The sequence below is a fragment of the Coloeus monedula genome (genome assembly GCF_965178545.1).
Source record: "Coloeus monedula genome assembly, chromosome: 1".
NCBI classification, from domain to species: domain Eukaryota; kingdom Metazoa; phylum Chordata; class Aves; order Passeriformes; family Corvidae; genus Coloeus; species Coloeus monedula.
In genome coordinates this window covers 59,133,510-59,149,039 of record NC_138781.1, presented here as the reverse complement: position 1 = coordinate 59,149,039, position 15,530 = coordinate 59,133,510, and the positions used below count along the sequence as shown (strand labels likewise).

At 40.7% G+C, this 15,530-nt stretch overlaps 1 protein-coding gene across 1 annotated transcript in view; it reads left to right on the top strand.

The window, feature by feature from the left end:
• Positions 1 to 2,888, top strand: part of LOC309574709 (solute carrier family 12 member 7-like) — a gene marked incomplete at its 5' end in the record, with an annotated part of 72,749 nt that extends 69,861 nt beyond the window's left edge. Inside the window, 2 exons of the mRNA XM_082284535.1 lie at positions 1,483 to 1,616; positions 2,066 to 2,888. Of these exons, the coding sequence (XP_082140661.1) occupies positions 1,483 to 1,616; positions 2,066 to 2,157 (226 nt within the window). The 3' untranslated portion in view covers positions 2,158 to 2,888. The remainder of the gene's footprint in view (positions 1 to 1,482; positions 1,617 to 2,065) is intronic.
• Positions 2,889 to 15,530: the final 12,642 nt, after the last annotated feature.

The window sequence follows — 15,530 nt, the reverse complement described above, 5'->3', positions numbered from 1 at the left end:
CTACATCTCTTGAGCGAAATTCACTTGACTGCTCTGCTTTTTTTTAGAGTTCAGCATTTTCTTAATTTTATCTGATTAACAAATTGAGCTTCTTTTGAAAATTTTGGAAGTTTACTTTGTCTATATGTATGATTTCAGTTCTACCAGTGTTTGAAGGATAAGTGATGTTAGTAAGCCTCAGTTCATATTTTACACAACGCAAGCCTTTATTTCAGTGCTGAATTTTTGCCCACAGTCAAAAAGTTACACCCTGCATTTTGTTTTTAGTTTAACAATGTTTCAGCTTCAATATTTATACATCTAAGTTATACAGTCTTGCCTTTCTTCATAGTTCTTGTTTGGTCGTCTCAAATGCAGTTCTGCTTCTAAAAAACTGAGCTTCAAGCGTTCCTTTGTTCCATATATGGTTTTTGTACAGTTGGTTCTTAGGATAGATGGGCATCGTGATAGAAAATCCCCCAGGAGGGACTGATAAACTCAGTTTTAGAAATGTCATTCTCTTGTAGGGGGAAGATTGGGGGTGGCAGAGTATAGAGAATCAATTGAATTGATAGGGCTGGTTTTCACTGGCCACTAAATTTCAGGCCAAATGCCTTTTAACTATTTATTTAAAAAAAAAAAAATCTATTTTTGGGCAGCAGATCTTTTGGATAAATGGACTGAGTTTGAATATTTTGGTCACATTGTAGCATATGACTCATTTCCAGCCATGGCTAACTTTACACAGATAGCTGTTTCTCAGGAACTGTAAGGAAACTGTTCTTTTATCTTGTTCCGAAAAGCAACTAAACCATACGAGAGAAAGACTAAAATTAGGACATTTTTTAAATCCTAGCCGTTTTTTCTTCCTGTGCACAAATCTACAACAATTACATTTGTAGATGCATCAAGGAAAATACTAGGTAATGTTGATAATGTAAGAGAATAGGCTCAATTTCAGTTCACTGCTTACTGCCTTACTCTTATGGCGTGAGAAGCTAGTAATTTTTTCAAAATTCTATGGCATTTCTGAATTTTCTTCACTGGCTTATAGAATTTTGTAATGTTTCCAAAGGAGCATGAATAAAACCTTGTACTGTACAACATAAATACTGTGATCTTTCCATTGCATACCTGTAATTTCATTGTCTGGGAATTCTTGTATAAATCCAGTTACTTTTTTATGTAACTCAAACTGGATTCTTAGTGGTTCTTGTCTGAACTTTAATTTCTATTGAAACCAAAGTTTTGATTCATCTTGGTAAAAGATAATTGACAACTGGAAGATTTGTGCATTCTGACAAATTACTTAGAACTGCTTGAATTTCAGACTTAAACATTCTTGTCAAAGGTATTGAATTTTCTTATTTATTTTGAATATGTACAAATACTAGTGTCCATGAAAATAGCTTGTTTTACATACTTGTAATTTCAAATAAATAACATATGATTCAATTACATAAGTATTATGACGGTGCTTAAAAATGTTTCTTTGCATGCTAGAAATCAGTCAAATGTGAGAAGAATGCACACTGCTGTGAAGCTCAACGGAGTAGTGCTTAATAAATCACAGCATGCTCAGCTAGTTCTCCTGAATATGCCTGGACCTCCTAAAAATAGAAAAGGGGATGAAAACTGTATCCTCTACTGTATTTATTCCATATTTCTTGAAATTGAGAGTTTCATTTTTGTCATTCTGCCATTACCTGTTGGGATAACCAATAGTAAGTATGGTAAGCATTAGTCTGCCTTTAAGAAAGTGACACAAAGAGAGTTAGAAAAAATCTTGGTAGTGGTGAGGGAGGGGGGTTTTCTATTAATATAAAGCATTTCTTAAATTTGAACTAATTTTAAAATGTCCTACTTTTATCTTTTTTTGTAGGTGATTAGGGAAAAACTAGGAATTTCCCCCAAGTTAGGCCTCACTTCCACTTGAATAACCAGCAATGGGACAGTAAAGGGGGACACATAACTCTTTGATGAAATTGTTGAACTTTGCTTTTGCATTATATGTCAGACTTTTTGAGACATTACTAGCTATTTTGTTTCTCTTCTGAATAAATTCCTTGACCAGATGGTATTTCAGACATGGAATTTCTGGAAGTTCTGACAGAAGGTCTGGATAGAGTTCTCCTAGTCCGAGGCAGTGGACGTGAAGTGATCACCATTTATTCTTAATCTGTTTGCATGTGGTTTTCAAACACAACACACCACCACCATAAGAAAACAAAGATTTTTGCCATAATTTGAGCAGCTTCATTGTGTTCTAGTGCATTGAAAATTACCTGCAAGCTGAATCTTATGATGATGTATTCTTTTTTTCCTAGTAAGATGTTATATTTAAAAAATATTTTAAGCAAATTTAGGTAGAAAATATTTCTATGGGGAATTGATAAATGGTGGATGGGTTAGGATATTTATGTGTAGCATATTCTGACACTTCTTAAGCTGTGGTAAAACAAAAAAAATTGGTAATGCAATCGTATTTTAAAAGATATAGAAATGTAAGCAACTTTTGATTATTTTAATCTTTGTTCTGCATCATAATAAAAGGGAAGGGTTGTAGGAAAGGTTGTCTTCTTTCTTTACCAAAATGCTGCTGTGTTGCTTCTGTTGGAATTAGTCCTGGTTCAGGAACCTTCCTTCAGAGATATATATAGCCAGTCAAATTTGTCTATGACATGCATAGAGTGTTTCCCTGAAGTTCATGATTTGCCATACCTGTTAAAAATGATGTTTCTATATTTAAAATACTTAGGTAGCTGAAACCACCAGGTGATAGCAAATAGACAAGTTGTGTGGGTTCTTTTCTATGAGGTACTGGCAGTTACCATTATCTTGCACCATTATACCAGTGATGAAACATGAGAGCATCCAACTCATAGGAAGGCGATGGTGCAGAAACTTCACCCGGTTCCAAATATAATTTAACAGTTGATAAACCACAGCAAAGTGGTTAATGAAATGCAGTCTCTTGTTTTCAGATATGTATATTTTGAAAATGTTGTATGTATGCTGCTGTTTGAAATAAAATCTGCTTTTCTCAACTGAACTAGCTCCTAAGTGTTTTTCACTTGAAATTTTTGAACAGTTTAGCTTAGGTGTTCAATAGAATCTCTTTGCTTCTTTTATAATTCTGTTCCTTTTCAGGCACTCCTTAGATTTGTAAATGTTGTTTAAGACCTAAAGTGTATCAGAAGATTGTCCTGCTGTAAAAAGAATGGGTCTATTTAGACATATAGACACTTATTTTGGTTTTTATTTTCTTATTCCTTTGTAATACAATCAAGACATCTGTTGCTCAGACTAGAACAGCAGTGATGCAGTGCCCAAGTACCTGGCTAGGCTCAAGGCCAGGGTTTTTATCATAACACTCTCAGCTGAAGTAAGACAAAGCTATAAACAGCAAAAACTGAAAACAGCCATTACCTGTCCCTGTAGTTTGATGCACAGGAACAGAGGGAACAAAAAGGTAATCAGATGACCCAGTGAATTCCTGATGACTCAAAAACACTGCTGGGTTACATCAAAAGGCATTTGGAAAGGCATGCTGCACACCAGAATGCCCCCATATACCACTGAGTGTGACTGCAGCAGTATGCCTTGAGTTAGGAATAGGTTTTTGCATAGTCACTCAGAGGTACCTTGGGGGTGCACCAAAGACACTGCAGGGGCTCTTACGTGCAATGAAAGGCACATGGAGGCCCTGTGGACAGATGAGAAGGCATCTGAAGGTTCTAGATTTGCACAGCAGATCAATTGAATTAAAAAGCATTCTCAGACCAGTGAGGAGAAGAGAAACATCAGCAGATGCCCCTACTGCACTCCAGGTGGCTCTAGGCTTTTCATGGGACATATTAAAAGGCACTCCATGGGCTGTTGTGCAGGGCCATCAGCAGGCATTTATAGACAACTGTAGATGGCTTATAGTAAAAGTAATGATAAAAATTTAGAGACAAGCTTTCAGAGCCATCAGGGACCTACCAAAGGCTCTATGAGTGCCCTTAGGTGCAAGGCGAGACTGACAGGTTTCTGTGGGCATAACAGAAGGTATTTGATAAACTTACAGAAGTGGTAGAGAATAAACCTTCAAGCTGGAAAGTACAAAACATCAGCTTAGAAAGGAAGCTTTCAATGATCCAACAGCAGATGGGCTTCTGAGACTTTTATACATCCTTTTGTGTTACAGGGACCACCCGTGCTGTGATGGAGGAGGATGTACGAACACTTCCATGTCGGCTTCATTTTTTTGAGATTTTCTTGTAGGTTCACAATATTAAGAATTATGGGCTATAAGTTATCAAACACTATGATTTAAAGTGGTGGATAGGTGAATTCACGTGCAAGACTAGTCAGGGCAAAATGTCATTGAGGCCTTATTTCTGATGATAGTTTGTTATATTTCTTTATGACCTCATAAGAAAAAGCTACAGGACAATTTTGCACCTATTCTCACCTGTAAATTGCTGTCTCCTACAGCCTTTAAATATGTTAGGAAGTGAGGTAAAAATCCATTAACTTATGGCAGTAAACATAGACCACAGATCCAACAGCTGCTGAACTCCTGAGGCTTTCATGTTTTTTGGTGTCAGGTAGTAAATGCACCCACGATGCAGGAGGAAGTATGAATGCACTTGTCTGTTGGGTATGTAATTCTTTTGGATTTTGGTCATAGGTGCACAATATTAAACCTTACGTGTTATAAGCTATGAAATACCATTACTTGCGTGGTGAATAGTTAAATTCACATGCTAGAATGGTCTGGAGAAAGAGATTGTGCCCATCTTTGTCATTAGCTTTTTGTGGTATTTCTTAATGAGTTTGTAATGTTAAATCATAGAGTAGGTTGTCCTGTAAATTTGAGAGATGCAAAGGACAGTGGCATAAGATTTAGGTAGTAGAGCAAGCTCAGAGTTCCTGTGATGCTAGGATTCTAAATGGGCTGCCAAGAAGCTTTTGGATCTTCAAAAATTAGAGCTAGAAACACATTTAACTCCTGCTCACTCCTGGAGCTGATCTCTCTCAAGAGTCTGGGTTAACTGCTGGTGAAGCTTAGGTGGTAGAGCAAGTGCCAAGTTGCAGTGTTTGGTCAGCAGCTGGACTAGGCAATTGATGTAGGTTTATTCCAAAACAGCTTCCCTCTCTCTTTACCTCAGAACTCAATGACATTGAGTAACGAGACCATTATTTGCCTAAAATACCAGGGGGTTTTCAGTTCTAAAAACTCTTCTAAGGACACAAATCAAAAAAGGTTGCAAATGGAAACAGGATTATATTTTATGGTGGGGGGTTTGTGGTTTTTTTTCCTTTTTTCCTTCTATCTTTTTCCTTTTTTCCTTCTATCTTTTTCAGAACCAATGCTCACAAGCATTAACACAATGCACACATGTAGGCAGGAGCAGGCTGATGTGTTCTTCAGTTTAGCTTGAAAAAATACCCTTGCAGTCTGGCAAAGAAAAGCCACCAAGACTAGCAGCAGGAGTACAGGCCAAGCAGTCCCTATTTCCTGAAGAGTGAGGATGTGGAGAATGAGGATCAGTATTGACCAAACACAAATGTAGAAGAGGTATGTAGTACTGTAGAATATTTTCAAAAGTATGACACGAGTCAATGACAAGCACACTTTTTACTTTTCAAAACTTGTCCAGCTGTGCTTCTTGGCCAGGGATGTATGAGAAGTGCATGCAGGGACAGCTGAGAAGCAATAGATCCAGATAGTGCAGCAAGCTTGGAGTCCTTTTAAAGCACAGGCTCTTTTGCATAAGCAAGATCCCCTGAGGAAATGGAGCTAAGGGTAGTGCAGTGCTCACTCCCTCTCCAAACTTCCACTGAACAAGAGAAACAGGACATAAGTGGTGCCTTGATAGTGCAAGAGCAGCAGGCATGCACTTGCCTAGCCACAGTGGGATTGGTGCTGTTGAAAGCCTGCAAGAGCAAGGTGAGCTCTGCCCTGGCACTTTCTGTATGGGAGAAAGTGCTGGACTCTGGAGAGAGTGAGAGAATGCACTGGCACAGTTCATTGGTAAGACAAGCACGTAGCCCCAGGGTTGGTGGTTCTGTTGAAAGGCTGGCAGGAGAAGATAAGGGTCAGCTTTCTGTCCTGACTCCTTTTGTGTGAGAACAGTTGCTGGACGTTTTCAATTTTGGAGTTGCACTTGAAATGAGTTTGAGTGTGTGATGGTACCTTTAGCTGGCAAGGCAAGGACATAGCTCTATCTAGTGGTGCTGTTGAACAGTGACAGGGAGGAAGGAGGTAAAAGCCAGCAACAGCTTTTTGTCCTGGCTCCTTTTGTGTAGGGCCCATTGCTGGATATTTTCAATTTCGCAGCTGGGCACTGTGGAGACTGAGATAGTGATGGTGCCTTTAGTTTGCAAGAGAAGTGAATAGCAGTAGTGTTGGTTATGCTATGGAAAGCCCTGCCAGAGGAACATCAACAGCTCTCTACCCTGGCACATTTTGTGTGGGAGGAGTTACTGGCCATTTTCAGTTTTGGAGCTGGACTCCCCCAAGAATGCAAGAATCTGATGGTACCTTTAGTTGACAAGGTAAGTGTACAGCACCGGTGTTGGTGGTGCTATTGAAAGGCTGCCAAGGGAAAGTGAATGCTCTTCCGAAAGCTCTTTTACGTTTTTTACAAAGGGTGTTTAAAAATTTGCTGGTGTCTACTAACATTTGTGTATGTCAAGTTTGGGGGTTTACCTGTGATACTACCACTGTTTATCCTGAATGACACACTTTTCTTATTGCTGCTTAATTTTGTGCTGTTAACAGATAAATAAAATGCTTGGATCCCAATTTGCTTTAAGATGCACGGAGTGGGGTTTCCTGGCAACACTCAAGCAAAATGACAAAATTGTTTAGATCAGTTAAAAAAAACCAGCTCCATTAAATATCGCTGAAGGAAAGGGTAAAGTATTGAGGGTAGAGATTGACAATAGATCACTCCAGCAAGTTTGTTTGCATCCTTGGAATGCCAAAGGCTTACTCTCTCCCGTAAGATTTATTTCTGGAATTATCTATGAGGGTGAAAGGGAAAACCACAGTTTGTTATTGGAGATATTGCTGTAGGCTGAAGTAGACAGCCCTGGCTGTGTTCCTCACTGAAATGAAGAAAATTTTATGTCTATCTGAATGAACTGTCTTTTTTGCCAAAACTATTATTCACATTAGACACAACAGTACAAAACGCCACTACCTCGGCCATCTGTTACTAAGTGAACATAATCACCTCTTAGAAACAACTGGGAAAAAATAATGTGCACACATATCTATACCACTACCTATATGTATGCCTGTAGGCCTGTATTTATTCCTAGTTCTTTATGTATCTCTATACCCACTTCCTGGGTTAGTGCAAACAAACCTCACATCACAGCTGACAGATCCGTGCTGTAAATCAAATCTCTCCTGATGGGAGAGAGTTTTTAAAGTCCTTGCCAGGAGTTAGATCGAGAGACAAACGGAGACTTTCAGCCTTCACTGCTGCTAGATAGTTGTTTATTAAGTCTTATCAGAGAAATAGAGTCACTAGCGTGACCCAGATGTAGCACAGAGCAGAGAATGCAGGAGAAAGCCTAATTATCAAGATTTACACAGCCTTTTAAAGATAATTTAACCCATAGTTACTGAAAGCGTATATTATTTTCACTTTCCTACCAATTATTCAGTAACACAGCCAGGAACTGTGGAATTTTTTGTCCAATCATCCCAAATTACTTTTACTGCAGAATATGGAGTAGTAGAAGAAGAAGGTTTGGAGAACAACAACAATCCTCCATTTTGATGTTTTTTGCTCTTATCTATTTACTACAAAGAGAAGCCCAAAACCTCTAAGTTTTTCACCCTGTGACAATCTTACATAGTAGTCTATCACCTAATTCACACCATTGTATTTTCTAGTTCTTGTCCAATAGTTGGCAATTTTTTCCATGGTCGAAGGTCAAAACAGTGTTGTTCAGAGGGGTAAAAACCCTTCAAAACAGGCAGAGAAATATTCTCTGCACTCTGGGTTCCTACAACAGCAGTACTTGTAAGTCCAGTGGAGGGCCTGTACGGAAGGTAGCAGTTGGAAACAGCAGAGCTGCATCCAGGGCAAACGGACTCAAGCTGGAGGGAACTGCAGCAGCAATGCTCTTGCAAGAGCTGATCATAAGCTGAGGCAGGAAACTGTGAAGGGACAACTTGTTGCTGATTCATGGAATGACCTGAGTTGGTACTGAAAGGGAAGGATCCATTCTAGAAGTAAAAGCTCAAGAAATAGTGTCCTCCTTACTCAGGAAAAGAGGCAGGTCATGAGGAAGAAGAGGCGTCTCTTTTCTGTGTTAGAGAAACTTGTGGTGTGTGGCATAGGCTGCCTTTCACAGAACTTTTCAGACATCATCTCTTTTCCTGACCATGTAAACCACCTCTCTTCTTGCTATGCCTCCCAACATCTCTGTTAACATTGATGCCACACACTGATACATGCTGATAATTCGTTGAATTGCTACAAATCATTCCCATTATGATTGACTGTAAATCACTGGTTTTACCTGTCAAGCTAGTGAGAAGTTTGGATACAAATATTTTCTCTGCCTATGTTCTTCCACAAAAAAACCTCTCCAGCAAGACCTGAACCATAAGCTTTAAGCATATAAATGCTGAAGGAAAATCACAAGCTTGTCAGTATTTGAGCATATTAAGAACAATCGGCTCTCTTGCTCCTTAATAGACTTCGTACTTGGAGAAATTCTGTGTACAGTGGCCAAACCCAATTCTGATGAGAGAGAAACTAATTTGCCTGCAAGATAATATGTCCTGTGAAGCATCTAAAAAGGATCAAATGAAGGAAAGTGAGCCTTGAAAGGTCTGCAATTTCAGCCTGAGAAAGCTTGCAGGAAGAAAAACTTTAGTTTTGAATCTGCTGAGTGTGAAAAATAGAGCTGTGACTCACAGAAGTGTGCTCCTGTGAGACTTCTCTTCCTTATTCTCCCCCCTTCAGGTAGAAATATTGTGAGAGAAAATTTCACAAGATAAGGTAGAGAAGCAGTGTTCCTATATGAAAAATACTCATTCAGCACATCAGTTTGTTTCAATAGACATGCTGTGGACTCTATCAACCTCATCACATAATCTCAGAGCTCTGAAGAAAACTACAACAAAAGGATTACACTTCTACTAAGCATCCATGAAGCTTATAGTTCTGTTTCATTAGGAGCAGGTTAGCTGGTGCTCAAAATGAAAATGGAAATAATAAGGAGCATAACCAAGGTTGTCTTTCAGCCTGTGAAAATCCCAACAGAGAAAGAGCTCTAAGTAAAACTGAGGCTGTGTGATGGATCTCAGGCTCTAGAGAAACCTTCAGTCCAATGAAGCAGAGGATGGAAAAAGACAAGTCAGTGGCTCTATGCATAATTTCCTACAATACACAGCAGAAACATTAGCAGAAAGCAGAAAGAAACCATTTCTGACTGAAAGCATTTATTCTAGAAATGATGGAGAAGGAAGAAAAAAGATCATCACCATCATCTTTTAATTACAACTTCACAGAACAGATGTGCCTTTAAAAGTGTAAACAAATATTCTCAGTTTTGGAATTGGGAAGAAGGTGGAGAGATTTGGTCATCTACAGAGAGGCATAATTCATCTTCCTAGGGTCAGTTCCACTTAATACTTTTAATCAATGATCTGGACTCTTTCCCAAGATTGCAAAATCAGGTGACTTCAGCAGCCACAGCCCAAAGGAAGGCTAAAGTGTAACCAGAGCCACAGACTAGGAAGGACAGTGACAATAGATCACCATGGAAATAACATCAGCTTTGAAAAACAAGGGGACATAGTTTACACTGGTGAAATGGAACGGCTAGTCATTTTCAGATCCGGTGTGGGATAGTAATGGAAGATTGATGTGGAGGATTATAGACATGCTCCAGTGACATGCAGCTGGGGTGTAGAAAAAGACGTGTATCATATAAATCTTTCTTTAGCTTCTTATATTTGACAAGTAGAACATCTCTGTTTAGATAACACAGGCCTTTGGTAGATTCAGTGGTGCCCTCCTGCACATGATCGAGATTACTCTATTACCGCAGGCCTGGGCCCTAGGTTATATCACCGTGTCCCCCATAGGGAGGAGGAGGAGAGAAGATCCAGCAGGCAGGAATTGTGCAGCAAGATTGATTTATTTAATTATTTTACAAACTCTTTTATAGACTTTTTTCTTCATAGTCTAATTGGACAAAGGATCAGCCACCCCTTGGGGTGATTGGCTAAAATCCTAATACATCCATTGTCAAAATATTTTTCTACTATACCATAAACAAGACTTTTCAAGGTTGCAGGTGGCTTGGTTGTTTACATACCCTGCTGCCTCTCCTGTGAGAGAGAAAAATCTCTCATGGACTTAGAAAATAGCAAGAAAATCCTTGCTAGCAGCATTTTTGTATCTACATTACTGCCCTGCTCCAGAGAAGATCAAAGCACAGTAATAAAATACGCCTGCACAAATCTCTGGCAAAGAGATGAAAACAGCAGGGTTGGTGATCCCCTAGCATGAACTGAACTCAGTGGTACCTGTATCCCTGGATGTCTCTTGTCTGGGTGTTGTTTTGGGGGTGTCCCAGATGGTAATAAAAACGGATTCACTCTTTGCATTCCATCTGAGGTTTTCTGGCGGTTCCAGTGTCCTGCCTGTGCTGACTCACACAGCCTTTATAACTACCCCAGCTATCACTTCACAAACCCTCTGCTCAAGGGAGAGGCATTTTTTCATTGTAGAAGGTCATCAGGTTGGTCAAACATGACTTACATTTAGTGAACCCATGCTGACTACTCCCTGATCACCTTCTTGTCATCCACATAGATGGAGATGGCCTTCAGAATGAGGCACTCCATCACCTTTGCAGGGATCAAGGCAAGGCTGGCTGGCTGGTCAGCTGATTGGTCCTGGGTCCTCCTTCTGGCCCTTTTTGAAGACAGGGGTGACATTTGCTATCACTGAACATTTCCAGTCCTCAGGCACCTCTCCTAATCATCATGACCTTTAAAAGATGATCATGAGCAGCCTGGCTATGATGTCCACCAGCTCTCTTAGCGCTCAAGGATGCATCCTGTCAGGGCCCAAAGACTTGTGGATGTTGACTTTGTTCAGGTATTCTCTGACCCAATCCTCCTTAACCAAGGGAAGGTGCTTGTCCCAAAATTCATTTACCCTGGGTCTCCTGGGTCAGAGATTCCTGAGGGCTGCTCTTATCACTGAATACTGATGCAAAGAAAGCATTCAATACCTCTTCCTTCTCTGCATCCTCTGTTACCAGGGTCCCCTTCCCATTAAATAATGGGCCCACATGATCCTTTGTTTTCTTTTTGTTATTGATGTATTTGAAAAAGACTCCGGGCATCCTTGGCCAGATTTACTTCCAGGTGGGCCTTGGCCTTTCTAGCCTCATTTCTACTTACTCTGACCATCTCCCTATATCCACTGCAAGTAGCCTGACCCCACTTCCATCTCCTGTGTATTTCTTTCTTGTACTTCAGTCATGACAGTAGTTCTTTATACATCCACAGAGGTTTCGTGTGCCCTTAGCCTGATTTCTTCCTCACTGGGATTGTCATTGAGCCTGAAGAAAGAGAACCTTGAATATCAATCAACTCTCTTGGATACCTCTTCCCTGCAGGGGCTGCTCCCATGGAATTCTTCCAAGATCCCTAAAGATGCTAAAGTTAGCTCTCCTGAAGTCTGTGGTCATAATCTTGCTCTCTCTCCTGCTACTTTGTTCAGTACTGAACTCTACAATCCCATGGTCACTACAGCAAAGGCTGCCTGTAAACTTCATGTCATCAAGGCCTTCCTTGTTGGTTAGTATAAGGTCAAGCAGCACACCATTCCTTCTGGGAATCTCCATTACTTGTGACAAGAAGTTATCAGTGCTTTCCAGGAACCTCCTAAACTGTTCGTGTTTGTCTATGTTGCTTCTCCAGCAGATGTCAGAGTAGTTAAAGTCCCCCACAAGAGCCAGGGCTTGAAACTTTGAGGCTGCCCCAAGCTGCCACGCACTTCCTGCTTAGGTGGCATGTAGCAAACATCCACAACAGTATCACCCTTACTATTCTAACCCTTTTATCCTAATTCTCTGTTCTGGGTTTGTTTCTTTCAGTGATTTTTTTTTTCCCATCTGCTATCTGGAAGAAGGACAATGGAGTGGGGGTGTGGGGGTGTGATGGTATTGCCTAAGAGACAAATGGGGCAATTAGGAAAAAATTATGTAGCTAGGTGTCACAACATTCCATTGAAATGGCTCTGGCTGGGGGCGGGTTGCGAGAAAAAGGTGGGGGTACCCCGCAGGTTTTGGCCGGGGTTTTGCTGGGTGTGGTTTCTGAGTTCGGGGGAGGAAGGGGCTGTTTGCCTGCTTCCCTGCCGCCTGACCACTCAGAGCTCAGAACCAGCGCATGTGGTGCCGAAACATTGGAACCAGCTCTTGCCAAACCCTCTGCCCACGATACGTTGCCGTGGCCACTTCTGTGTGTTGGACTCCGAGATCCCGGTCTGCTGTGGTTTTCCTGCACTGCAAGTCTGCTTAATTTTTTGTTTGTTTGTTTTCCGTCTGTTTGGAGAGGGTCCAGAGCCAACGTGTGGGGTGACCCCTTAAGGGCCACCTCTGCGCGGTAACCCTGCAATCATGACCAACAGCCATCCATGACTTCCCAGCTCAGCCAAGCTGCCATTTAACCACGTCGTCTCCTATCTCGCACTGGAGCACCCCCTGCAGCTGCAGGGGAATCATCACACCTGCACTGCCCAGACGGGAGCCAACAGCGCCCCTGCCGGCTGTGGCCGTAACTATAGCAAAGGGGAAATGGCTTAAAGAACAGGAAGTCTGTTTATTGGGGTTTCTGGTTTTCTTGGTTTGTTGTTGCTGCCACTGTTGTTGTTTGCTTGCCTTGTTATACACATACATGCTAGTAAAGAACTGTTAATCCTTTTCCCATATCTTTGCCTGAAAACCCCTTAATTTCAAAGTTACAATAATTTGGAGGAAGAGGGTCACATTTTCCATTCCAAGGGAGGTTCCCACCTTCCTTGGCAGACACCTGTCTTTTAAACCAAGACACTCTCTCAACTTGCTAATCATCCAACCCAAGACAGAGGTCAATACATTCTAAGTGTTGCCTCATGTAAAAAGCAACTCCACGACCATACCTTCCTGGTTTGAAGTTTGAGTTTATTCAGGTTCAATTCTTCTGGATTCTGCCGTGTTACAAAATGTGCATCGACACAAGAAATTGATATAACAGTTTTATTTAATGCTGCAGCATTAAGCAAGCAAAGCATGTTTGAACAGCCAGTGTCTTTTCAGCTCCAAGCCAGCTGTCTGTGCAAAAAGGCTTCCTAAGAGCCTTCATGCAACAGCACTCTTGTGAACAAATGAGAAAACCTGGGGGGTGGAAATCCACACAGGAAATAGCTATGACATACAGCGAATAAAATACTTCCACACCACAAAAACGGTGACTTACATGAAGGGATGATTAACACTGGAGCTGCTGGGTTGTTCCACTACTGGTTGTACTGGCTAGATGAGAACAGAGAGGAAAAAAGGAGGAAAAACTGAGCTGGCAGAGGGCATTGGCGGGGCAGGGGTGGGGCTGGACGGTAGGGGTGGAAGAGGAGGAGCAACAGCTCTGATACTGCTTGTCAGGCCTGCTGGGGAGTGCAGCAATTGGATGGGACTGGATATAGTACAGTGGTTAACATGACCACCAACACCTCTCAGCTCCTGCCACTTGGTAACCAGTGTCACCGCAATGTTCCCACACTCACTCAGTGTCCAGTGGGCAGGGAAGAGAAGGGGGAAGGAAAAACAAAGAGGCTGTGTGTGGGTACCTTTGGGTGGTGTGAACAGTGCTGAAGTTCAGTGGGAGGTTCCTCGCCCGGCCCCTGCCATAGGGCGGGGGCAGCGGACAGGAAGGTGGCTTTGGCCTTGGCTGGGGCTGAGTGCTGGTACTGGGCCATGTGGTCATTAGCCACAAACTGGCAACAGTAAGTGCTCTCACTGAAGTGTACGTGTTCCTTTCATGTTAAAATCATTGCCCGAGAAATTTGTCTACGTACTAGCAGCAGCAGAGTGTGCAAAAAAACTTCCTTAACATATATCTTTTTGTGTCTTTTTGATTTTATTTTTTTTACCCGTTACTGTGGGAGTTACTTTTTGTCATCACAATGTCAAGGGTTTTGTTCTAAAAATAGGTACACTCTAAAAAAAGGATCTTTTGGTTTTGTTGACAGAGCTTGTGGACAAATGCATAAGTTCACACATTCATATTGTGATGAGTGATTAAAAAATTGTTGGAACACTCCTAGGATCTGATGATTTTGTCAGTATCCTTTGATGGAAACAGTTAAAGCCATCCACTTTATGTTTTGGCTCAATTCACTAAACGCCTTTGACATATTTGAGTACATTAGCTAGAAGCTTTTTGTATGGCTTAGTTGTAATTTTCTGATATTTTTATTTTATGGAAAAATTCACAGTGCAGAGTAAAACTAAAATAACTAAATGTTTTTACTTTAAAGTGCTGGGCCTTATTTTCCCTGGAACTGGATTTTCAGATATTGTATTAGAAGGTGTTACAGAATTTTAAGTATTACTTCTGCCTCTTGATGCTATTTAATGCTTGGTTTGCTGAGGAAAACGATTGTGTAAGACCTATAAGAAAGGTGGACTTCTATTTTTTGAATACTTACTAGCCGAATAGCTTATGCTTTGGACATAAATTACAGAGGGGGATCTCTTCAGCCATGTCACAGAGTACCTGTTGCATGATTTATATGTGTAATCAGGTTCCTAATTTGTAGCCTTAATTTTGCATGGGTTGTGTGTTGAATTTTCCAGCAGTTTGTTTGCTTTTGAAACTTCCCTTAAAGTCTAGGCAAAGATTTAAAAGGTAGCAGACTTGGTAAGACATGTTGCTATTGAAAACATATTTTGTGTACCACTGGTATTCAAGAAATTTCCAGGATTTAGAGGGTGAATCTGTATGTTTGAGTACTGAGTAGAAAAGTGCTTTTTAGTTGCTAGGTAAGCTTTCTTTTACTCAGGTGGTCCATTTATCAAGATTATGCTGCAGTATGGCTAATTTATTTGTTAGTTCCAAAAGCTGTCATCTTAGAGATTTGTTTTACTTCTGTAATACAAACTGGGATCTTTGTACCTGATTATGTGTTCTTACTTTTTCTAATGCTACTTCAGTGAATATCATCTGAGGGCAGAAGAATAACAAAGCTAGTCAAGATTTTGCTAAATGGAAATAACAATGGTAAATTATCACTGTTAAAAGACTGTGCATTCATTTTCTGTACCTGTAAATTGAACAGTAACTGAGTTCAACTACTTCAAGATGAGCTTTCCAGACAGTTTTGTTACATAAGCTATTTTCAAGTAGCTTCCAGGGCATATGATTCTATGAATTATCCTGAAAATTGACCTTGTTGCCTTGGTAGATTTTACCGTTTAAAAAAAAAAAAAAAAAAAGGAAAAAAGAAAGGAGCATAGCCCTAATTTCATTTTATTGA